This window comes from Anopheles ziemanni, chromosome 2 (genome assembly GCF_943734765.1).
Source record: "Anopheles ziemanni chromosome 2, idAnoZiCoDA_A2_x.2, whole genome shotgun sequence".
NCBI classification, from domain to species: domain Eukaryota; kingdom Metazoa; phylum Arthropoda; class Insecta; order Diptera; family Culicidae; genus Anopheles; species Anopheles ziemanni.
The window spans coordinates 80,614,518-80,636,502 of record NC_080705.1 but is presented as its reverse complement, the minus strand read 5'-3'; the positions used below and the strand labels follow the sequence as shown (position 1 = coordinate 80,636,502).

The 21,985-nt window shown below is 44.6% G+C and overlaps 10 protein-coding genes across 11 annotated transcripts; 6 read left to right on the top strand and 4 right to left on the bottom strand.

Moving 5' to 3' along the window:
• Positions 1-716: 716 nt before the first annotated feature.
• Positions 717-1,745, bottom strand: LOC131294505 (retinaldehyde-binding protein 1-like). The gene is made up of 2 exons (XM_058322552.1): positions 1,023-1,745; positions 717-950 (listed from the first exon to the last, which is right to left on the bottom strand). Exons 1-2 carry the CDS (start codon positions 1,743-1,745, stop codon positions 717-719), a joined length of 957 nt encoding a protein of 318 aa, XP_058178535.1.
• A 1,027-nt stretch (positions 1,746-2,772) lies between these two features.
• Positions 2,773-3,824, top strand: LOC131294503 (clavesin-1-like). The gene is made up of 2 exons (XM_058322549.1): positions 2,773-3,495; positions 3,576-3,824. Exons 1-2 carry the CDS (start codon positions 2,773-2,775, stop codon positions 3,822-3,824), a joined length of 972 nt encoding a protein of 323 aa, XP_058178532.1.
• A 657-nt stretch (positions 3,825-4,481) lies between these two features.
• LOC131282051 (retinaldehyde-binding protein 1-like) lies at positions 4,482-5,529 on the top strand. The gene is made up of 2 exons (XM_058311439.1): positions 4,482-5,207; positions 5,278-5,529. Exons 1-2 carry the CDS (start codon positions 4,482-4,484, stop codon positions 5,527-5,529), a joined length of 978 nt encoding a protein of 325 aa, XP_058167422.1.
• Positions 5,530-5,969: 440 nt separating this feature from the next.
• LOC131294502 (alpha-tocopherol transfer protein-like) lies at positions 5,970-7,026 on the top strand. The gene is made up of 2 exons (XM_058322548.1): positions 5,970-6,695; positions 6,775-7,026. Exons 1-2 carry the CDS (start codon positions 5,970-5,972, stop codon positions 7,024-7,026), a joined length of 978 nt encoding a protein of 325 aa, XP_058178531.1.
• Positions 7,027-7,548: 522 nt separating this feature from the next.
• On the top strand, positions 7,549-8,604 carry LOC131294500 (clavesin-1-like). Its single transcript, XM_058322547.1, has 2 exons — positions 7,549-8,274; positions 8,350-8,604. The coding sequence occupies exons 1-2, from the start codon at positions 7,549-7,551 to the stop codon at positions 8,602-8,604; spliced, it is 981 nt and encodes a 326-aa protein (XP_058178530.1).
• A 664-nt stretch (positions 8,605-9,268) lies between these two features.
• Positions 9,269-10,326, top strand: LOC131294499 (clavesin-2-like). The gene is made up of 2 exons (XM_058322546.1): positions 9,269-9,985; positions 10,069-10,326. The coding sequence occupies exons 1-2, from the start codon at positions 9,269-9,271 to the stop codon at positions 10,324-10,326; spliced, it is 975 nt and encodes a 324-aa protein (XP_058178529.1).
• Positions 10,327-10,539: 213 nt separating this feature from the next.
• Positions 10,540-11,845, bottom strand: LOC131292073 (general transcription factor IIE subunit 2). 2 transcript variants are annotated; one of them, XM_058320776.1, is made up of 5 exons: positions 11,677-11,845; positions 11,513-11,611; positions 11,285-11,447; positions 11,016-11,207; positions 10,540-10,919 (listed from the first exon to the last, which is right to left on the bottom strand). In XM_058320776.1, the coding sequence occupies exons 1-5, from the start codon at positions 11,736-11,738 to the stop codon at positions 10,644-10,646; spliced, it is 792 nt and encodes a 263-aa protein (XP_058176759.1). In that variant the 5' UTR covers positions 11,739-11,845; the 3' UTR covers positions 10,540-10,643. The 2 variants fall into 2 exon arrangements, with proteins under 2 accessions (XP_058176759.1, XP_058176755.1); XM_058320772.1 differs by having other exon boundaries at positions 10,541-11,207.
• Positions 11,846-13,093: 1,248 nt separating this feature from the next.
• Positions 13,094-15,052, top strand: LOC131282602 (chitooligosaccharidolytic beta-N-acetylglucosaminidase). Its single transcript, XM_058312108.1, has 2 exons — positions 13,094-13,200; positions 13,300-15,052. The coding sequence occupies exons 1-2, from the start codon at positions 13,094-13,096 to the stop codon at positions 15,050-15,052; spliced, it is 1,860 nt and encodes a 619-aa protein (XP_058168091.1).
• A 443-nt stretch (positions 15,053-15,495) lies between these two features.
• Positions 15,496-16,370, bottom strand: LOC131281078 (transmembrane protein 50A). The gene is made up of 3 exons (XM_058310330.1): positions 16,122-16,370; positions 15,894-16,025; positions 15,496-15,814 (listed from the first exon to the last, which is right to left on the bottom strand). The coding sequence occupies exons 1-3, from the start codon at positions 16,209-16,211 to the stop codon at positions 15,554-15,556; spliced, it is 483 nt and encodes a 160-aa protein (XP_058166313.1). The 5' UTR covers positions 16,212-16,370; the 3' UTR covers positions 15,496-15,553.
• Positions 16,371-16,510: 140 nt separating this feature from the next.
• LOC131281676 (transmembrane protein 267) lies at positions 16,511-17,222 on the bottom strand. Its single transcript, XM_058311023.1, has 2 exons — positions 16,938-17,222; positions 16,511-16,871 (listed from the first exon to the last, which is right to left on the bottom strand). Exons 1-2 carry the CDS (start codon positions 17,220-17,222, stop codon positions 16,542-16,544), a joined length of 615 nt encoding a protein of 204 aa, XP_058167006.1. The 3' UTR covers positions 16,511-16,541.
• Between the last annotated feature and the right edge of the window lie 4,763 nt (positions 17,223-21,985).

Here is a 21,985-nt window from a genome sequence, read left to right as displayed (position 1 = left end):
GCCAGGAGACGTGGGACCGCATAGATGAGGTGGCTAGGCTGATTATGTCCGAACTCAAGCGGATTTGCAACGCCGTAGCATCGGTTTGCGGGCCACGACAACTGGATGTGGCAAAGGTCTCGAGCATCATAGGGTCATTGCTATGGAATCGCTCTGGAGGAATCCGGATACCTCTGCTTCATCTAGCTCTACCAAGGGACCGAGGTGGGCAGAACATGCACATCCCAAGCATCACCTCACTCGCCCTGTTGATTAACAGATACGTCGCGGAGCAGGGATACCTGCGTATTGGTTCGCAGCACATCGCGGTTGTGGGAAACCCGCCCAATATCGCAGCAGTACCATCGATGTACCCTTGTCTCCGGACTGTTATTCAATAGCTCGTCTATACCGCCGCTGACACCAGAAGGAAGATGTCTATCCGATCACTCCGTCGGATGATGATAAGTCCTGACCCCAAAATAGTCCAATTGACGCCAGCAATCCGCTGGAAGACAGGCTTCCACATTGGAAACAGCGATGCTGTGATTGACATAAACGTCGTTGACTGTTGCATGTAAAAATTGGTTTAAAAATAGAAATGTAAGTATATTTATGTAACACGTACAATAAACGATATTTTATAAAAAAAAAAACTGGGCATCACCAATCCGTCGGCCATTGCATACAGATGATCGTGAAATTAATTAATGACGAGGGCAGGCGCAGATGCTTCATTAAGCGGAGGAAACGTCAGCGGGCAAAGTGGCAACATTCATCTCGTCCCAGATTGGTGCGTAATGGTCGAGATTGATTTCCATATTGTCCATTCCCAGCACGACATCCCGCTGCTGCTCGATGCGAGACCAGACGGACTGATTGAGGATATCCAGATCGACCTGCCCACCGTAAACGTTCGGAACCATGGCTGGTTCGAAATGTTTCTGCATCTCGGCCACAGAGGCATAGCACTGCAATGAAAATAAGTAAACGGACCAAACGCATCAGTTATAAGCTTGCGCTTTAGCCACGTGGCTACCAACATTAATTCGCTCCCGTATTTTGGGATCGGTGAACGACAGCAGCTTCTCGATGATTGGGACTGCTTTTTTCGACAGCTTGGCAGCGTGTACATCGTTGTAGCGCAGTGGGTACAGCCGGCTGTAGGCATTCATGACAAGCCGTAGCTCCGATGCACTCCACTTTTCGTAAATCGCCAAATCCATATCGCTGTAGTCGACCATCAGCTTCAGTCCTCCGATTTGCACCTCTTCCCACTCGAGCATCGCTTCCAGCAGGAGTGCTAAAAATTGAGCACCCTTAGGTGGGACCATCTTTTCCGCCACGAAGCGGGCGACACGGAAGAATATTACCGTACGCCCTGCACTATCCTGCCCAAGAATAGACGTAGAACCGTCCAAGTAGAGCTCCTTTATCGCAGTATCGTAGCTATCGAGATTCTGGAACCAGCTCGGGTAGGTCTCACGCATCATCAGATAGCGTTCTAGTGCCTCACAGGCCATCGGGACGGAAAACTTCTGGAAGCGAAGAAACCGTAGCAGGAACTTGGCGTCCGTGCGACACTTCCAGATGTTCTCATTGTTCGCGATCCACTGGCGCATTTCCGTCAACGATTGTTCCCGGACCGAGTCATCTTCACGCAGCTCTTTCTTGGCAATGTCACGGAATAACTCGGGTAGCGTGAACTGATACTCGTCGTACTCCTGAGATTTTTTGTCAACACTGAACGCGGCTAATTTCGCCATTTCACGAAAGGGAGATCACACTGCTTCTGACGTACCGCGGGCGCTGCTACGAATGGGACTGAATCGTAGACAAAATTTTACCTCATATAAACGGCGACGGTGCGCCTTGCAATATGCATTATAACTTATAACGTATGCTGAAGGCCCCGTGATTTAAAGAAGATTTTTTATGATCCGCTACACTCGATGCTTCCTTCGGGGGCATTGGTCTTTGTCCTTATCATATGCTGATTTCTACGAACTCATGTTTTTTTGTTATTATTATTATTCATTCTATTTTTTGGTCTCACAGGTTCCGTTAAGAGTCCAATCATGTGGAAAAAGAAAGATCGTTGTAGGCGCATCGCGCTGCAATGTGGTAATCGTTGTTTGGTAAAGTATGTAAGAGTAGCCAAAATAATTCAAATTCTTATCATCCAGCTGTTACGGTGAAGCTGAATTCAAATTTCATCGATTGTAAATTAAAGTGTGAATAGTCACCTTTTAGTCTTTAATAAGGTCTGCTGCGCAAACTACCCATCTTATAATTGTAATTGACACCGTTTTTTTTAAGCCGAAGCCTAATCAATAACACATTTCAAGAGTAGGTAGGATGCCCCATTTATCAAGTACGGTTAGGATGCCCCAAAGGAAATATAAAAAGGATGCCCCAAAGGTCATATATCAAATATCGAAAGTTTTCAGGAATTCAGAAATTCCAAAGACATAAATGCAAGCAATTTTTCAACAGCGACCATTATCTGTTTACGGTTGCCGTCGAAGTTTTTATATTTTTAATCAATGCATCGTATACCATGATCCAGAACATACACTGAACAACAACAGACGAAGTACTAAACGTTGCATTTTGATAACAACATTTGATAGTAACCAAGACTCGACTATGCGCTTTAAATTGCAGCCGTGTACCGCCTCAAACCGGAGATCAATTGAATGTTTTCGAGGAATAAAAGTAGCTCGAGTTTGCATCGTCACCGGCAGTGAGTCGTTAGCACTGAATCAAACTGGTTGGTACCATCGCCCTGCAATGTCGAATCGCGTAGAGTACTCTTTCGATAAAAATCGCAAAGTGGAGGAAAGCTACAAGTTTACGCTGCCAGAGTTGTACCGGAAAATCGCCCAGGAAGAACTGCGTGAGGACGATGTGGTGCGTGAGCAGGCCCTGACGCAGATGCGCGAATGGATCGTGAGCAATCCGCACATCCGCAAGTGTCGCGTGGATGCGCCGTTCCTGTTGCGCTTTTTGCGCTTCCGAAAGTTTTCGGTTCCGCTGGCCTGCGAAGCACTGGAGCAGTATCTGACGGTGCGTGAAATGTATCCGAGTTGGTTCAAGAAGCTCGACGCCAGCGATCCAGAAATGCGACGCATTCAGGAGTCGGGTGGAGTGTACGTGCTGGGACAAGATTCCGCTGGACGAACGGTGCTACTGATGGAAATCGTCCAGCTCGAAAAAGAGCGATTTATGCCGTTGCCGGAAGGACGGTTTTTATTTTTGCTGCTCGAAGCACTGCTCGAATTTGAGGAGGTACAGATTGGTGGTATTCAGTTGCTAGTTGACTATACCGGCATAAGCATGGACTTATTTGAAGGCTGGGGTGCGACGGAGTTGAAAATCGGATTGGACGCATTCACCCGCTTCACCCCGGTACGATATCATGAAATACATGCAGCCAAGCTGCCCAAAGTTGCTGTTTCGTTTGTCGAGTATATGCTAACCTTTGCGCCATCGAAGTTTAGGGAGTTGATTCACGTGAGTATTCTTAAATGATGTGAGATTCTTATAAAGAAGGTGTTGAACATGAGTGTGTTTCCTCTCACGTTCACTTTCAGTGTCACGCCACGGTCGACAAATTGAAGGAGCAGCTGGATCCATCCATGACGCCGCAAATCTACGGAGGAACGGTCGATGCACATGAGCTGACCAAGAAATTCTGGGAACGATTCGAGCTACAAAACGAAAATTATGCGCTGGGATTGGACAAGTTTGATATTGACTTGGATCACTATACTTCGGTGTGGAGCAAGCAAAATCCGGACATGGCTGAAGCGAAGGAATTCAAAAAGTTATCCATCGACTAGAGAAATCCTTGAAAACATTGAAAAACTGTGCTACAAATGTGCTTAAAAAATATGTTTGTTGCACGTAAATAAATATCCTTTTGCGCGACTTATGGTTTTTTTTATTTTCCTTTTTCATTGTCTGTTGAAAGCATGGTGTAGGAAGTTCCTCGATGTATGCTTAAGGTCAACATGAGTAATGGCTTAATTGCTAACCTTCCATAACTAAAGCTAGGGGTTCAGAACCAAAACGTAAGTTATTTGAGAACTATTTTGACAATAATCCGTAGTTTTATAGCACTCCTGGAAAGTTTATCCTATTGCCTATAATCTATTATTGCCTCAGGTACCGAGGGACGGAGAAGAATTTACCTGTAGTTAATGAAAACTACCCTATGTGGGCGGTGCCAGCGAAGTTTTTATACACACAAAAAACGAAGCAATTCTGAAAAATGCATTTCAGTTGCAATACGGCATCCATGGAGTGCTCACCTACACACGCCTTCATACTGAGACAGTCTAAGTTATTTTCAGATAAGCTGACAAGCACTTGTTAAGGTTATTGTAACAAGAAGCATTTGCTCTTTCATTTATTTTTTGCCCAGGCACAGCTGATAATATGATTTTTTAAATTTTTTTTCGGACAGCGCAGACTTGTGACAAAGTACGAGATTGAAAATGTCGGTGAAAAGTCTCCCGTACTCCGTCGAAAAGAGCCCTTCGGTGTACGATGAGTACGAGTTTGAGCTGCCGGAGTTCTATCGTCGAATTGCCAAGGAAGAACTCGGTGAAGACGACTCGGTCCGGGAGCGCTCGTTGACAGAAATGCGACAATGGATCGCGAACAATCCGCACATCCGGAAGTGTCGAACGGATGGCAAGTTTCTGCTGAGATTCCTTCGCTTCCAGAAGTTCTCCGTCCCGATGGCCTGTGAGGCGCTCGAGCGTTACCTATCCGTCAGGGAGCTGTACCCTAGCTGGTTTAAGCAGCTGGATTGTAACGATACGTTGATGAAGGAGATCTGTGGATACGCCCCCTTCACCTACCTTGGGCAGGATAGCGCTGGCCGCATGGTGATGCTCATCCGGTTCGGGCGCTTCCATACTGAGAAGCATACGGCTCTCCAAGACGGGCGATACATGGCGCTAATGATGGAGACCGTGCTCGAGTGGGAAGAAACACAAATCGGAGGATGTCAAGTGCTGGTAGTGTACGATGGCTGCATGGTGAATAATTTCGAAAAGTGGAGCACGTCTGAGCTGAAAATCATCATGGACGCGTATAGTCGCTCGTTTCCGTTCCGTTACCATGAAATGCATGCTGCCGGGTTACAAAAATTTGGCCGCCCTGTTGTTGAGACGTTTATCTCGTTTGCTCATTCGAAAATGCGCGAAAAAATTAATGTACGTACTTAAAAGCATTCCGTCCGAATTGTGAACCAAAACCAAACCCTTTCATGTGATTTTTTTCCAGTGCTACTCGTCAATCGCTGAACTTGAGAAGTACATCGAGCCATCGATGAAGCCGAAAGAATACGGTGGCGCAGTTGATTTAAGTCAGCTGAACCACGCTTTCCGTAAGCGAATCGAGGAACAACGAGAGATCACTCTGGGACTCGATCGAATGGAAATTGATGTCGAACACTACGCATCGGTATGGGATTCCGAGGAACCACTCCCGGCGGACGCGGGTACTGGGGCCGTTTTCAAACAGCTAAACATGTGAAGACACCGGATCAGTTGAGATAAAAATGCTTTAAAAATCTTAAGAATAAAAGTATTACTGAAATTTTTCAGATTATCTTAATTTTATTGTACATATTTTTCAAAAGCTTAAAAAAGCAAATAATAAGGGCTACATCTTCTTACATTGATTGAACACTTGAGGAAATTGGAAATGTAGTTGCTTCCAAAGTCCATTTATTTAAGAAAATAAACGAGGTCATTCACTGTTTCTTATCGTGCACGCAAAGGTGAAATACTTCAGCAAAGTTATCATACAAAAAGTGTATCAAACAATATGTAAAAAGGTCAGCCCTGCGCCAATCATGATAGCTGACCAACCATGAGTCCAAGTTTGGTGCATCTCGGAGCTCCCCGAAATCACATGAAATCAGTTGCTTGTGTGCTCTGCTCTGTCCCTGGTCGAAAAGTGCATCTTTAAACATGGCTCCTTTCTTTACACAGTACTCTGTCGAAAAGAACCCTCCAGCTTACGAAGAGTATTCCTTTGAGCTGCCGGAGTTGTACCGTCAAATCGCAAAGGAAGAACTGCGTGAGGATGATACGGTCCGGGAGAGTTCCTTGATCGAAATGCGACAATGGATCGCGAATAATCCGCATATCCGGAAGTGTCGAACGGACGCCAAGTTTCTGCTGCGCTTCCTTCGCTTCCAGAAGTTCTCCGTCCCGATGGCTTGTGAGGCGCTCGAGCGTTACCTATCGATTAGGGAGCTGCATCCAACCTGGTTTAAGCAGCTGGATTGTAACGATAAGTCGATGAAAGAGATACTTGAGTACGATCCATTCACGTACCTTGGGCAGGATAGCGCTGGCCGCATGGTGATGCTCATCCGGTTCGGTCGCTTCCACGCCGAAAACCATACGGCTCTACAAGACAGTCGCTACACCGTGATGCTGATGGAGACCATCCTTGAGTGGGAAGAAGTGCAGATCGGTGGATGCCAGGTGCTGATAGAGTATGAAGGTTGCACGGTGTCCAGTTTCGAAAAATGGAGCTCTTCGGAGCTTAAACTTGTAATGGACCTCTGCAGCTGTTCGTACCCATTGCGCTACGGTGAAATTCATGCCTTCGGGTTGCCGAAGTTTGGAGTTCCAGCAGCCGAAACGCTTCTCACCTTTGGTAATCCTAAGATGCGGGACAAAATAAAGGTAAACATAGTTTCGTTAAAACCTATGCTAACCTAAAAACCTAAACTTGGTCTACAACGGAACCGTCTTTCTGTTTCAGTGCCATTCATCGGTGACCGGGCTTGAGAAGTACATCGAGCCTACGATGAAGCCGAAGGAATACGGTGGCGCAGTTGATTTGAGTCAGCTGAACCAAGCTTTCCGCAAGCGAATCGAGGAACAACGAGAGATCACCCTGGGACTCGATCAAATGGAAATTGATGTCGAGCACTACGCATCTGTCTGGGAGGAGAAAGAGCCGTTGTCCGTGGAGGAGGCTAGTGTGGTATTTAACCCGTTGAACATCGAATAACTTGTGTTGTTTGAATGTGAACAGTGAACAGTTTCAGTTGAAAGCTATTCGAAATAAATTACCCAAACACCATATATCCATGAGTTGTTCATTTTCGTCTTTTTGCGTCAATCGTAAAATTATAGCTGATAAAATGCTTATAATATTTCTTAATGAGATTGTTTAATCCTTAGCCTCGAACGATAATTTGAAACGGTTTGAATCCGAACTGTCTGAAATCTATTTTGCAACATCCGTCTTTATTTTCGTCATGTTACATTGCTGGTCCGAACACTGACCGATAAGAAAGTGCAAGTGAAATCTGTTCTTAAAATATAAAAAAAGAATCAAAATCGATCATTTACAAGTGCATCTCTGGTGATGGCATTATCTTGGAAAAGGTGAAGTAGAGCCGCAGGTCAAAATTTCACCGAAAATGATAATAAATTGGCCACAGTAAGGCTACGGTCAAGTCAAGTTCGAAAACAGCGACTCTGATCAGTCGCATTGGCGCACTGGATGTAATAAAACCATTTGATTAGCATGGCTCCGTGCTTCTCTCCATATTCCGTGGAAAAGAACCCTTCGGTCTACGATGGGTACAAGTTTGAGCTACCGGAGTTGTATCGTCGAATTGCTATGGAAGAACTCGGTGAAGATGACTTGGTTCGGGAGCAATCATTGACCGAAATGCGGCAATGGATCGTGAACAATCCGCACATCCGGAAGTGTCGAACGGACGCCAAGTTCCTGCTGAGATTCCTTCGCTTTCGGAGGTTCTCCGTCCCGATGGCCTGTGAAGCGCTCGAGCGATACTTGGTTGTGCGCGAGCTGTATCCCAGCTGGTTTAAGCACCTCGACAGCAACGATCCGACCATGATGGAAATATTCGACAATGTACCTTTCAGTGTGCTCGGATTTGATAGTGCCGGTCGCATGGTGGGACTGTGTCGATTTGCCCGCTATCACGATCAGAAGCATCAGCCCTTCGAAGATGGCAAGTACATGGCCATCGTTATGGAGACGCTGCTCGAGTGGGAAGAAACGCAGATCGGAGGCTGCCAGGTGTTTATGGATTGGCAAGGCATCTCCGTGAACAACCTGGAGAAGTGGAACACAACCGATCTGAGAATCATGATGGATGCGTTCGGTCACACGTACCCGCTGCGCTACGGTGATATCTTTTCGGCGAAACTGCCCAAATTTGGCGAACCAACGATGGACACGTTTGTCTCATTTGCGAATCCCAAAATGCGGGAGAAAATCACCGTAGGCGATGCACAGGAGCTTCGTTTTAGCAACGGTCTCATTTAATATGACCATTTTATTTTCCTTTATTTGCAGTGCCTGTCCTCCATCACCGAATTCGGTCAGCAATTTGAGCCGAACATGAAACCGAAGGAATATGGTGGCACGCAGGATTTGCACGCGTTGAACCGAGCCTTCCGGAAGCGCGTGGAGGAGCAGCGTGAAATCACTCTGGGGCTCGACCAGATGGAAATTGACATCGACTATTATGCATCCGTTTGGAACAAGATGGGGGCAGAACCGGATGCAGTAGCGGCCGGAGCTATTTTCAAGCGTTTGGAAATAAATTGATCGGTTTTCAAGAAGGTTGGTAAACTGTTTTGGAACTGCATGGAAAAAGTCTGCTAAATTTGAACGATAAAAACCATTCTGAGAACAATTCTGTGACCGGCGTTTAGCGAGCTTGAAGAATAAATGTAAATAAAAATGCATTCAAACAAAACATTAATTATGTTTATAAAACATTACACTACATGTCATAAAACATACTACACTACATGTCCCTAACTGAAAAGGCATCCAAAGCAAACAAAAACATTAATTTTTTTTCATTATTATTTAATTTTTCAATGTATGTTCTTGAGACAGTTATCTACAGCTAACAGAAGCTCTTTTGATATAACATGCATGGAAATCTGTTAATTGTCTTGGCGGGGTGTTTTATGTTTTCCATTAACATTAAGTCGACGAGTTGTTGTTGCTGAACATGGATTATTGTAAGTAGCAGAAGTCAAATATTAAAATCTGTCTGTAATTCCAGAGAGATCTCGAAGCAATTGCAGAGCTGACGATCTAGAACGATCAATTTTCTTGCATGGCGTTAAAACTACGCAGCAACCAGCTGGGCCGTCTAAGTAATTCGCATGATGCCAGAGCTGCAGTAGCTAATTGCAGCTCGTTGCGTAAAGTTGATTCGGTTGGCGTCGGTACGTTCGAAGTGCATACCGCGATTACCATGCCTAGTGCGCCAGAGGTTAACAAGTGTCCGGTTGAGTACGACTCGTACCGTCCGGTAGATTCAGCACTGCACCGACAGATTGCTCGCGATGAACTGCATGAGGAACCGGCCATTGTCGAACAGGCCCTACGCCAGATGCGCGAATGGATTGCTAAGAACCCGAGCATCTTGGCCTCCCGCACCGATGCCTCGTTCTTGCTGCGCTTTTTGCGCGTCCGCAAGTTCTCCCACGTGGCCGCTTGCGACACGCTCGAACGTTTCCTGATAATGCGCCAACGGTTCCCGGCGTGGTACGGTAACCTGGACCCCTCGGAACCATGGGTGCAGGATGTGATCGATAGTGAATTTTTGCTACCACTGGGTCGGGACGACAAAGGTCGCACCGTGTTCCTGATGCGATACGCCAATCTGGACATCGATCAGCACGACGTGGTTCGACAGATACGCTTCTTTACGATGGTATTCGAGTGTCTGTTCGAAGATGCGCTGTGCAGTATTGGCGGACTCGTGCTGTTCTCCGACCACTCGCATGTGCCGATGAAGGCCTTCGCCCAGTGGTCTCTGACCGAGATTAGGAACTACATAGATTGCGTTACAAAATCGCATCCGATTCGCATGAAGGAGGTGCATGTGATGAACCTTCCGCTGTTCGGTGCAACCGTCGGAGAATGGGTCATGAGTTGTTGCAGCGAGAAGCTGCGCAGTCGCCTCAAGGTTGAGAACTTTACGCTTCCAGCCCCAACCGGACGGCATTGAACTGTTCCCCCTCACTCTCTCAATATCGATTTGTTTCGCAGTGTTACCCCTCGGTGGACGACTTCGTACGGAAAACCGATCTGAAGGCAATGTTGCCGACGGCATACGGTGGCAAACAGGATGCAGCGAAGCTTAAACAAAACTTGCGGGACATGCTTGACCGCAACAGGCACATCATCGTCGGGCTGGATGCTATGAAGGTGGACGAGAAACGTGCGACAGCGTCCCACCATCCATGTAACCGAGCAGATCTCGATACTGGTGTGGTCGGCAGCTTTCGGAAGTTGAATCTTGATTAGGACGCGTGCAGTTAATTACCAAACTGGTTTTTTTTTAACTGAAGTGGTCGGCAGCTTTCGGAAGTTCAATCTAGATTGAGGCACGTGCAGTTACGTACCAAATGGGGTATTTATAAATTGGTCATCGAATATCGAATCATTGCTAATAAAATAAAATTAAATTAATTTTAATATTTAAAAAGGCTCTATAAAGCGAATCTAGGGTTTTAGAGGAAAAATGACAATGTAAAAAGTCGTTATTTATTCAATATATTACATAGTATACCAGGCATATTGTGCCAACAGTTGGTGTATCACAATCAACGGGCACGGACGAATCAATTATTCTGTTTTATCTCTTGCACAGCGTTCGACTGCGTCAGCGTATTATCTTCGTAGGTTTCCAGCACGTCCGCCAAATGCTCGTTGTCACGCGGTTTCTTGAACTGCCGTTTCTTATTCGCCAGCTTCTTACGCTTAGGCAGCAATGGTTTCTTTGGTCCATGGTCCTGCATCGAACGAATGCCCTGCTTTTCGAGATACTCGTCGATCTTCGCGTCGTCCATCGCGTCGACCGTCACCGAACGCCAGAGCTTCTGGAAATCTTCATCTACCTGGAAGTTGGCCGTGCGATCGTTGTAAAAGAGAATTTTCTTCTTATCGTTCGGCCGTGTGATGAAAATGATTTCCGATGCACGATTCTTGAGCACTTTGTCGCAATGGGGCAATGACTCCTGAACATCGTCTAGTAGCACGCCGCCAAGACCCTTGAGATCGTGCTGCTTGAGCAACCGCATCAGGCTTTTGCCGTCCTTGATTTTGAACACCGATTTAAACAGATACCGTCCGTCTGGCGTATGCTCTATTTTGGGGTTGTTCCGTAGTGCTTCTGCTTGAAGCCACTATCGATTGGAAAGGGGAAAAAGACCGGTTTAGTTAATAGAACTTCAACATGGCCAAACGTTTGTCCGTTACTTACCGCTTTCACCGAAGAGCCTATGTCCAGCTGATTAGTTTCATCTAGGATTTCGTCCAGCGTCAAAGGATGGTCATCTCCTTCTTGGTGACGTGTACGCATATGTTTCACTATCTTGGCAAGTACACCGAATCTGTATTGTGAGCTTCCGGTCATAGTTTTGTAGCTGTAGGTAATGGCAAACATATTAGAGAACGCTCTGGCTCCAAGGAACCAACCTGATTTGCTTACTTTGAGGCATCGATTTTCGGTGCCGCGCTAACCGGCCTCGATTTTTTAACATCCTTTGGCGGGGCAAACGAGGATTCCGTTTTAGCCTTTTTCTCGACGCTGTAACAAGAATAAAGTTAAGGTACTTCCATCCCCTTATGCGATATCAGTCTACAAAGACTTACGTTGGCGTGGCCATCGCCCGCCGCTTGAAGGCTTCCCGCTCGCGTAAAAGTGCTGGATCCATGGTTAATGGCTATTGTTCCTCTTCACTCGGAAAGTAAACGAGAAATCACACTACTGCCGGAGTATTTTAAACGTAAAAATACTTATTTTCTTGGGAACCTGCACAAAACTTTCTGCAAACGTAAACAAAATAGATAGAGCCTGACAGCAGTGTTGCCGGTCCTTATCGTCCTCAACATTCCTTACATTGAGCTTGAAACACCTTGGTCGTCATTTAAAAATGGTGCATGAAATAACCAATTTTACAAAATTTAAAAACCAGTATATTTTTATCTTCATCGATCCATAAAACACTACAACATCATATAAACCCAAGATCGAAACATTATTTAAATTTTAAATCGTAACAATCAAATAATTATCCTTTCAGTTTTGATTTTTGATTTAAGATCCTGCTTGTGTGCATCAATCTCAGCTGATTTCCTTGATAAACAAAAACAAAGTAACGGGTGTTTGTTTTGTTGTGCTTTTTCCTCTGGATTCTGATGTAAGTTATGGGGATCATGTTCATAAAAATGGTAAAAAATTCACAGGACATTGGCCCCCGAGCGAAGAAAACCGGTTTGCTTATGCCGAAAGACAGGAGAACGCAAAAAAAAAAATCGAAATAAGAACATTGCCCGGTCATCTTTGCAGTCCAGCGCAAAAGAAGCAGGATGGTCAACACGGAGTAAAACTAAAAAGAAAACATTTTCAATAAAACTCGCTCTGTCGATACGCTCCATTTGCAGTGGCAAGATAGTTCGTACAGGTATCGTACAGTGTTTGTAAGTTGTGTTTTTACTGATCCGCTGTGGTACAGAAACCATAGGAAGGGTAGATTCCAGTGTAAATCACGAAAAGAGGGAGTGGTATCAGAAGTGAAAGTATCGCCGTAGTTCTCCCCTTTCCGAGTCGACTTCAAGGCCTACGCTTGCTAATTTGTTGCCAGTATATCCGACACTCGTCTGCTGATAACTTCTTCAAATACACTTTCGTTCGTTTCCTTCTATTTGTAGATTGCAACTCTTATCGGAAATATGAATGGCAAATGGTTCTTAGCAGCCATTCTGGTGGGCACGTTCTACTACACTATCGCAGTCGACACTGATGGGTAAGTAGTTTCCTTCTTTCAGCCAACGCCACTGAACTCGTTTGGTCAAGCAAACCACATAATATGATTAGAGGGATTATAAACTGTAAAGTATAGGGTTTTCATGTACCGTTCATGTGTGTAAAAGATAAGAATAAGTGTTTGGCAAACATCTGTTGCCTCCATTCGTCAAGGGATTCAATTGTTTGCATTTTGTGCCCCATGAGTACCTCTGATAGTGTACTCTGATAGATAGTGTCGATTCCACGTACGATCGGGAAGATATGATTTGGACACAGAAATGGTTTTTAATTGCGAGCCTCCTGGTGGCTGTTGCCGTGATTGTATCCGTCTGTTTGGTGTTACCGAATGTGGGACAAGCATCCGAAAGGTTGGCCACAAGGAAAGACGATAAAATTTGAAAAAGGACTCGAAGTACTCTTTGACACCTTTTTTAATTTCAATTTTCTCTTTCCTTTGGTATTAACAGCGACCCAGTTTGGAGCTACCAGTGCGTCAATGATCGTTGTGTAAAAACGGCCATTTCAGAAGCATCGAACCCGCTGGGCAGGGCCATCAGTCTACCGGCTTGTCGTCTATTCTGCGGCCCAGGTACGGGTCTCCTGTGGCCACAACCGACCGGTTCGATCGAGGTAGGAAACGAGCTCGCACACATCGACCCAGAGCAGGTATGGTTCGAGTGGGACGAGGACTTGCGCCAATTGGCTTCCCTTTGGGAGGCAAACAAGGAGCGTTTCCGGAATCAGTTGAAGAAAAAATATCAAGGTGTTCAGTTGAAAACGGGAGGCCGAAGTGTGCGCATAAAGTTGGAAGTCCAGGACGACTCGCTCACGCTAAACTATGGTACGGACGAAAGCTATCAACTCACCGTTAAGCCCCGAGGCAGTGGAGAGCTTCTTGCCACGATCACCGCCAAAACGTTCTTTGGCGGCCGACACGGACTGGAGACGCTGGCGCAGTTTGTGCAGTACGATGACCTTCGGTCGGAATTACAAATGGTTGCCTCGCTGAGTCTTTCCGATGCGCCCGTTTATGCGCATCGTGGATTGGCGTTGGATACGTCCCGTAACTTTATCGATCTGGAATCCCTTCGGCGGACGATCGATGGAATGGCTATGGTAAAGTTGAACGTATTCCACTGGCATATCACTGACTCGCAAAGTTTCCCACTAGTGATCAAGTCCCGACCCACGCTACACAAGTACGGTGCGTACAGCCAAAGGGAGGTGTACACGGCGGAGGATGTACGTGCGTTGGTGCAATATGCACTCGAGCGTGGTGTACGAATTATTCCCGAGCTGGATGCACCGGCACACGTGGGTGAAGGATGGGAAAAGCTAGGTGTGACCAGCTGCTTCAACTATCAACCGTGGGAAAACTATTGCGTCGAACCACCCTGTGGACAGCTCGATCCAACGAAGGACGCCGTGTACGACATTCTGGAGGATGTGTACCGTGAGATGAACGCCATGTTTAATCGGTCCGATCTGTTCCACATGGGTGGTGATGAAGTGTCGATTCGCTGCTGGAACGCTACGGATTCGATCAAAACGTGGATGAAACAGCAAGAGTGGGGCGTTCAGGAGGTTGACTTTATGAAACTCTGGAACTACTTCCAAACGGAAGCACTTCGCCGGCTGGACAGCACACTGCCTGCGGGTGGAGAGAAACGTCCCATTCTTATGTGGACGAGCAAGCTGACGGAATCGCCCTATCTGGAGCAGTATCTAGACAAGGATCGCTACCTCATCCAGGTGTGGACGACCGGAAACGATAGCAAGGTAACGAACCTGCTCCAAAAGGGCTATCGGCTTATAATTTCCAACTACGACGCACTCTACCTGGACTGTGGGTTCGCCGGATGGGTTACTGACGGCAGCAATTGGTGCGCCCCGTACATTGGCTGGCAGAAGGTGTACAATAACGATCTGATGGCCATTGGTGGCCCGTACGCCCGGCAGATCCTCGGTGGTGAGGCTGCTTTGTGGACGGAACAATCCGACAGCTACACGCTGGATAATCGTCTCTGGCCGCGACTCAGTGCCCACGCTGAGCGGCTTTGGAGCAATCCACGCACCGGCTGGCAGGCAGCCGAAGCACGAATGCTCGTTCACCGGGAGCGCTTGGTAGAGGAAGGAATTGCGGCAAACAGTCTGCAGCCGAAATGGTGTCTGCAGAACGAGGGCAACTGTCCGATCGGAGGTGACGCCGGTCGTACATAGACAGCCATGCACCAGAACGGAGACGTAAATATTACAAACTAATACCTTCCATTCGAACAAGTTACTTCCCTACGTGACGCCATTTATTGATCATTTCCTCAGTAAACAAAAGAACAATGTTTGAGTATATAAATAAAAGTTAATTGTTTATTGTTTACATCTAATTCTTCTGGATCGCTGGTTAATATTTTCATATACTTCTTAGTTTTTCAATTATGTATTCTCATATGCGTTCCCGAAAGCGATGGATAAGCTGTTCACTTTTTTGCCATCAAAGAAGTACCTGCCCTGGCTCTCTTTCTCTACTAGGATGTTGTTTTATGTGAAAAACTGAGTATAAGGATAACTGTTGAATCTATCTTTCATGATGTAGATTGGATATTTCGGACCAATTTCTTGGAATACATCACATAAGGATAAGAATGAGTGTGAAAATTTTAAAATGAAACTATGATACGTTGATAAGCGGTTGGTATGTAGGCGTAATGTGAAGCGTAGTGTTTAGTAGCCACCCAAATAATCAGATTCACTATGACGCCCGAACTTGTAGATGATCATCGAGAAGAAAATAAATACGTTATGCATGAGCAGTGCGTAACCGGGATACTTGTCGGTTCGAGATTCGTTGACGGCGAAATCGGCAATCATGATCCATATGGCCGCTATGATGGCAGTAAATCCAAGCACGAAGCCAGCGAACAGGAACACCTTGATGCCACTTTCACCAAGAATGCCCCCGGTAAAACCTGCGCTTCCGTGAAGCTACGAAAATGAGTGAAAATGAAACGGATTAGGGTACCGATCTTTACATCAAAGGGAGAGTCCCGCATATGATACGCACCATTTCGTTAGAAATTGCATTCACCATTATAAAGCTAATGGTAGCAAGAATGCCACAAATGTAGTACGAAAAGTTAAACGCACTCGGGTACACCGACGCCGTGTCGATGATAATCCACCATCCTGTAAAGAACTGTTCGCCACACGGCAGCCATTACGATAGAAGATTATGGAAAATATGTATTAGTATAAATCTAATTAGTGAAGCTTGCGCCAACAATCATCCTACCAGCAACGATGCTACCAATGTAGCAACAATGGTTTTCCTTGAAATGTTTTCGAACCAATAGCTTTGTCGAATTCTCTCCGTTATAGACATGCTGAGTTATTTGTTTCCACCAAACTTCGCCAACCACAAATACCGTAGCAATCTATGTGCCACCTCTTATCTATATACTCCACCGTAACAATGAAAACACGAAAATTTTCACCGATTTGTGATATTTTTTAGTTCGTTCGATGATTTCTGTTTTTGATAAAGTTTTGCAACAAAAAAGCGAATCACGACTGTCAAACAGGTTTGACATTTCTTTCAGCCAAGGTCTATAAATTAAATTGTTGACGCCTATTCACCTTGCTTGCAATGAAAACAGTTTTTAGAATTTCTATTGTTATTTTAGTTAAATTAAGTTAATTTTATTGTGTTTATTTAAACAAGTTCCATAAATTGGTCCTTCACTGCCTCCAGGCGTCGCGATCGTACTAGAATAGTCATCACGTGTGGTAAGATGTTTGTAAATACAAGGTATCCTACGTATGGAATTGGTCTGCTGCTATCGTCTTGAAACGGACTTTTGATCCATATTCCTCTCCTTGTTGCATCACGCATGTGGTGTGTACTGAACGCTATAAAAGCAACAGCAGTAGACAAACGAAAATTGCTAGTTCCGAATGGTTTTACGATGATCAACAACAAAAAAATCAATATACAAAAGACCGAATTGTGAAGGAATGGTCGCCGATCGAGGTTTGTTGCATCCTGAAACACACAAGATTATGTTAATACAATGAATATTATGCAAATGGCGATCGGATTTTACTGTACCTGGAGTCTGAAAGATCTAGCCTCAATGAAATGATCCAAATCTATGAGTGAAGAAACTACGGCGGCTTCACAAAGGAGTAAAAGGTATTCATGCTTTGCAGTGTTGTAGGTTGAACCGTTTAGGAAGATTTCGGATGCAATCAACCCTATCAAGACGTGGGTACAGTTGTCGATACAAGCACGCAAAAGTGGTGGTTTCTCCACGGCATCACTAAGTTTATCGCCAATAAGGCATACCAAACATAATGCTACATGCTTCAAAATTACAGAAAAATTAAAAACCATTCGAAACCGAGTGCACTTTTTTCTGACTTCGAAGAAGTGAAGAACTTCAAAACAGTAAACAATTTCTGACAGTACTGTCAAAATTATTCTTTCTGGTCTACCGCATATACTATCCTCCTTCTACCATAGATCTTGGCTAAGACTGTCAAACTAACCAAGGTATATACAAAGATACATAAACCTTATTTGTACTAAAAACTCATCGTTTTCAAAATTATTTTCATTACTAACTTTTTAAAATAAACTTTACTTGTTCGATAAAATAGTTCTCTGCTACCTCTGGTCGTTGGGTTCGTTTAAAAATGTTTCATTAGTGCAGAATCACGCTAGAAAATGTATGCTAATTTAAGACCGCATAATAGCGATAAGAAACTTGCATAGTTTTGCTTGTAGCGAACATTTTTCATATTGTTTCTCATTCCTTTTTGTTCTTTACAAAATAATTGTTAAATTGTTAGTGTATCCCATGGTATTGTCTAAAAGTTTTTTCTTTTACATCTACAATTTTCAAAAGGCTTTTTGATCTATTTTCTCCGCGGTTTGGTTTAATAAGTCATTTGCTGCATTTATCTATTCAGCCATTATTCTATTCCTGCCTGTTGTACTTCTCCTTTACTTTTCCCGCTCGTCTAGTCGTCGACCAAAAATAAACACGCTGCAATCGATGGTCAGCTTGTTGACGGACTAAAAATAGTTGCCGACGGTCAGCGGACACTAAAATCTACCATCCCTTGCACAATTTCATTCATTCAATTTCGTTATTGCAAAATGTAAGCGACGATCTCTTCTGGATCTTTTGGCTGCACGATCATGTTCGGATGGAACACGATCATGTTCGATTCTTTTATCCCACACATCATGCGGCGAACGATTTAAAATCGATCCCTAAGATACTAACTGCTTACACAGGAAAAGGAAGACTGTGTCATTGCTGAGAACTAACCGAACAGACTTTTTCCAAAAGTTTTGTCGGCCTTGTACCAACGGTAAGCGGTTCGTCCAGGTGTGGGTTTGAAAAAAGAAAACATTTGTTTACGACGACGACGACGACGACAATCTTCTCGATCGTTCAACCGGAACCCTTGGCCTTCGGGAACGATGGGGCAACATTCCGGCCCCGACGGTTACCCAAAAAGACCGGGGTGCGTTTCAATTTTACAGCCGCATGGCTCCACTCCTCGTAAAGTACGGTGTTTTGCGACTTAATAAATTTAAGCCGTTCGTTTATGCGTTGTTTTGTTTGCAAGTGATTAAAACGAAGCGAGCGGGAATTTTTCATTTGCAGCGTGTTGAAAAGGTGGTCGAAGCATTTGGAGGGTACAAGAGATTTTCAGGAATGTAGCCAAACACAGCGCCCACTCCCACTGGGGAGGGAAGTAAAATGAAGATCATATAAAATATTGAGCCCGAGGAAAAATGAATGATCGTTAATGCATGCCATGTGGGGAAAGGATTTTGAACAACAAATTAATTATTAAACTCTTAAAATAGAACCAAGTTGAATTTAGAGACAGTACTATTGAATTACATTTCTTGTACTTTTGAGAGAATCGGTCATTAGTAAAAAAATGAGAATTTTCTGTCTCACCATATTGGGTTGAGATTTGGCACAAGCTGCCAGGAAGCGTAGCGATAATCGAACCGAAAGTAAATGCTTTACCACCCCGTGCATTTTCTGGCTTCAGCCGTGTTGGGAAATCTCCCAAAACGAGACTCAAAACTGTCGCCATAATCGTTGGCAGCGAAAGTGTAGAATGTGTTGCAAACAACAATCCTTGCTAGTGGCGCCTTTTACGAGTTAGACTGCTTTTGTTTTCACTACGACCATGATCGGTACGAAGTGCACAATCGATTGATCTTCTTCGGACGTAATTGATCGCAGAACGTGTTGGTAATTTTGCGAGAAAAGGCAGTAAGACATGCTTGTTAGGTAAGAAGACTGAGTGAACATCACAACAGAAAGGATACCGTGGGCAGGTGGGAAACTAAAATGGATTATAATAGCAATGATCATCTTTTTTTATTTATCATTAGCTTTTTTCCTGCTCCCTCTCGCTCGACAAGGCGAGTATGTTCTGCCATTATTTGTCGCGATCGTGCTGTTTTGGTGTCCCGGTACATTTTTGCGACACGAGGTTTGTGACGACTGTCGGCAACGTCATACGGTCACGAGTGTTGGTTTGCTTAGTTTTCGATTTTTGTTGATTCCTGTAGCCCAACACTCCACCGCCATCGGGCTGATCGTGTCGAAGTTGTCACAAAAATCCTGCCTTCTTTCGCAACCGTTCACCACCGAAAATCGAATACAACATCGAGCGGCATCCATGACCGCTTGAAAAGCTGGGTGGAATTTGGCGTGTGTCAACGTCGCATGAAAACAAAACGCTCGAGCTGTCCTCCCGGGGACAGCAACCCTAACCGACCTTGCTCGTTTTTCATGACTTTCCTCAACAATGGTGCACAAACACAGCCACAAAAATACACACTTAGGGAAAATTCCGTACATCCTCAAACGGTTCGGTTGTTTCGGGCATCGGTTTTGGAAGAATCAGTTGATTTCGAAAGGACCGTGCACATACAGTGTTTGTTGCGGCTTCCGCGTGGCCATCGGATTAACCAGCCGTTTCAGAAACAATTTTCAATTCTCCCGTGTTGATACACCAACTTGGTCGATAGAGAAAATGTGAGGATCTCGCGGAGCTTCCTAATGTAAAGCCACCAGTGATTGTCTTGACAGTTTCTCCTATAACAATTACATTACAGTCAATAGACCAATTTGTTGAAATATTCCCCACGAGTGTTTGTGTTTGGTTTCGGATATCTTTTAGTTCGATTGTTGATGTTTTAGTTCGTTTGATGATGTATGTATATGTTTTGTTTTGAATTGTTCATTTGTGTAATCCCCTATTTGTATGCTTTCTTAGTAAATGCTTCACGACTGAAACAAATTAAATGCGCTAGAATGCTTTGCTAACAGCACGAAGAACAAAAGCGTTTTATTTTATTTTAGCCCCAATGATAATATAATAAAAATAATAATATTGACAGACCTCAGTTTGGCCCGTCTCAAGATGTAAATAAATAAGTAAAAATAAAGTAAATAAGAGGAAAATATTTCCTTTCCAACGTCCTCCATAATTCCGTTCGCACCGGATGTCCCTTTGCGGATATGAACCTTCGAACGGTATTCCAAACATTTTCGTTTTATTTCTCCACAAAACACCAGTCTCAAGATGAGTCATTGAAAGGACATATCGGAAAGGATGTGGCCAATTACCGGTCGGATACCGAAGTGTACTTTGTCACGAGGCCACCAGTTTTTGTGTTTCGCTGAAGACTTCCAAGATAAGGATTAAATTTAGAACGTTATAGTTCATTGCAGCCTTCCTTCAAAGAAACTCGGTTCATGTTAGCACGTGCTAGGAGGATGGTTGCGTGTGAGAAGCTTCGCGTTTCCTAGCAACAGGTTTTCTTTGACGATCTAAAACATTAGATCAGATATGTAGAGTGACCAATCGTTGGCAAGTAAATCGTAACGTGTTGATGGTGTTGGTTCTGGTATACAAATACGTTTGTAAATACCTGCTTTATCTAGATGGTCTACACCGTTTCTTGCGAAATTGGTCGTCCCTAGTTCGCTCACATACATCAAAATCTATCTTCCTCTTCTTCAGTGTAGGTTTGAGTCAACAAAAGTAAGCCACCGTTAACCTTCCCAAGACTTGCTCCGAACGGTTATTCTTAGCAGGTCGCGGAAAGCAAAGTCAAAGGCACGGGGAGGAAGTGGAAGGAGGCGGAACTAAGCACCCAGGTTAAAGTAATGTTGCGTCTAAGTGTGTATGTGTGTTCACGACTCCTGAAGCGTACAGCATCCCTCGGGAAGTCAGCGGTCACACCTTCACCTGTCACCAAACAGCAGCACCAGGGAAAACATACCCCATTTCCCAACGCTAGGCAGAGGAAAACTTCAAGTCGCGCGTGCCATTACTATGCGTACCTGCTTCGCCCTGGCCTGGCGTCCTGTGCGATTCCGAAACGGTAGATCAGTGATCTTGTGATCCGGTTTTTCACTTTTATTTCGGGCCGAGTGTTTTGTCCGCGAGCTACAAAGTGAAACTGTACACACGGAAAGAGATAAATACAACATCTCCCGGTGACAAATGTGACATAAACGATTGCGTGAAGTTTGGCATCTGGGCCAACCGGGAGGAAATAATGAGCACGGATGAAAAATAACAGCAACAACATCTGATTCAACGCTTTTTGCATACCAAAGAGAACCGAAAAGTCGGTGACACTCGGTGGAAAAAAAAAACCCTCCGAGAGGCGGAAAATCTCAATCTAGTCTGATTAAAACCGAGCCAAACCCGTTTCATCGAGGATCCGGCGGAAAAGTGCGCGATCAAGTAACAGATGACGGTGGATCACTGTTGGTTTTTTTTCTCTGGTTCCCTTAGTGCAGTACCTACTTTCGGTCGGCTCGTGGCGTTAGTTCGTGCGTGAAACTGTCGTGACTCGGGTGGATATTCTGAAGGCTCGCATGGGAACGGGAAAACGCTGCAGTGCAGCTGAAAGCCTTGAATAGGATAGTGCTAAAAAGAAAGTGCTCTCCTTTTAATCAGTGAGGGAAATAATAGGTGGTATTGTATCATGAAAGTATTGTGAGTTTGCAACGTTACCGTATGCTAGTGAATGTCGCGACATATTTTTGATCAAAATCTTGTGGAAAACCAAGTGAAAGAGTGATGAGGAAATGTTTAATC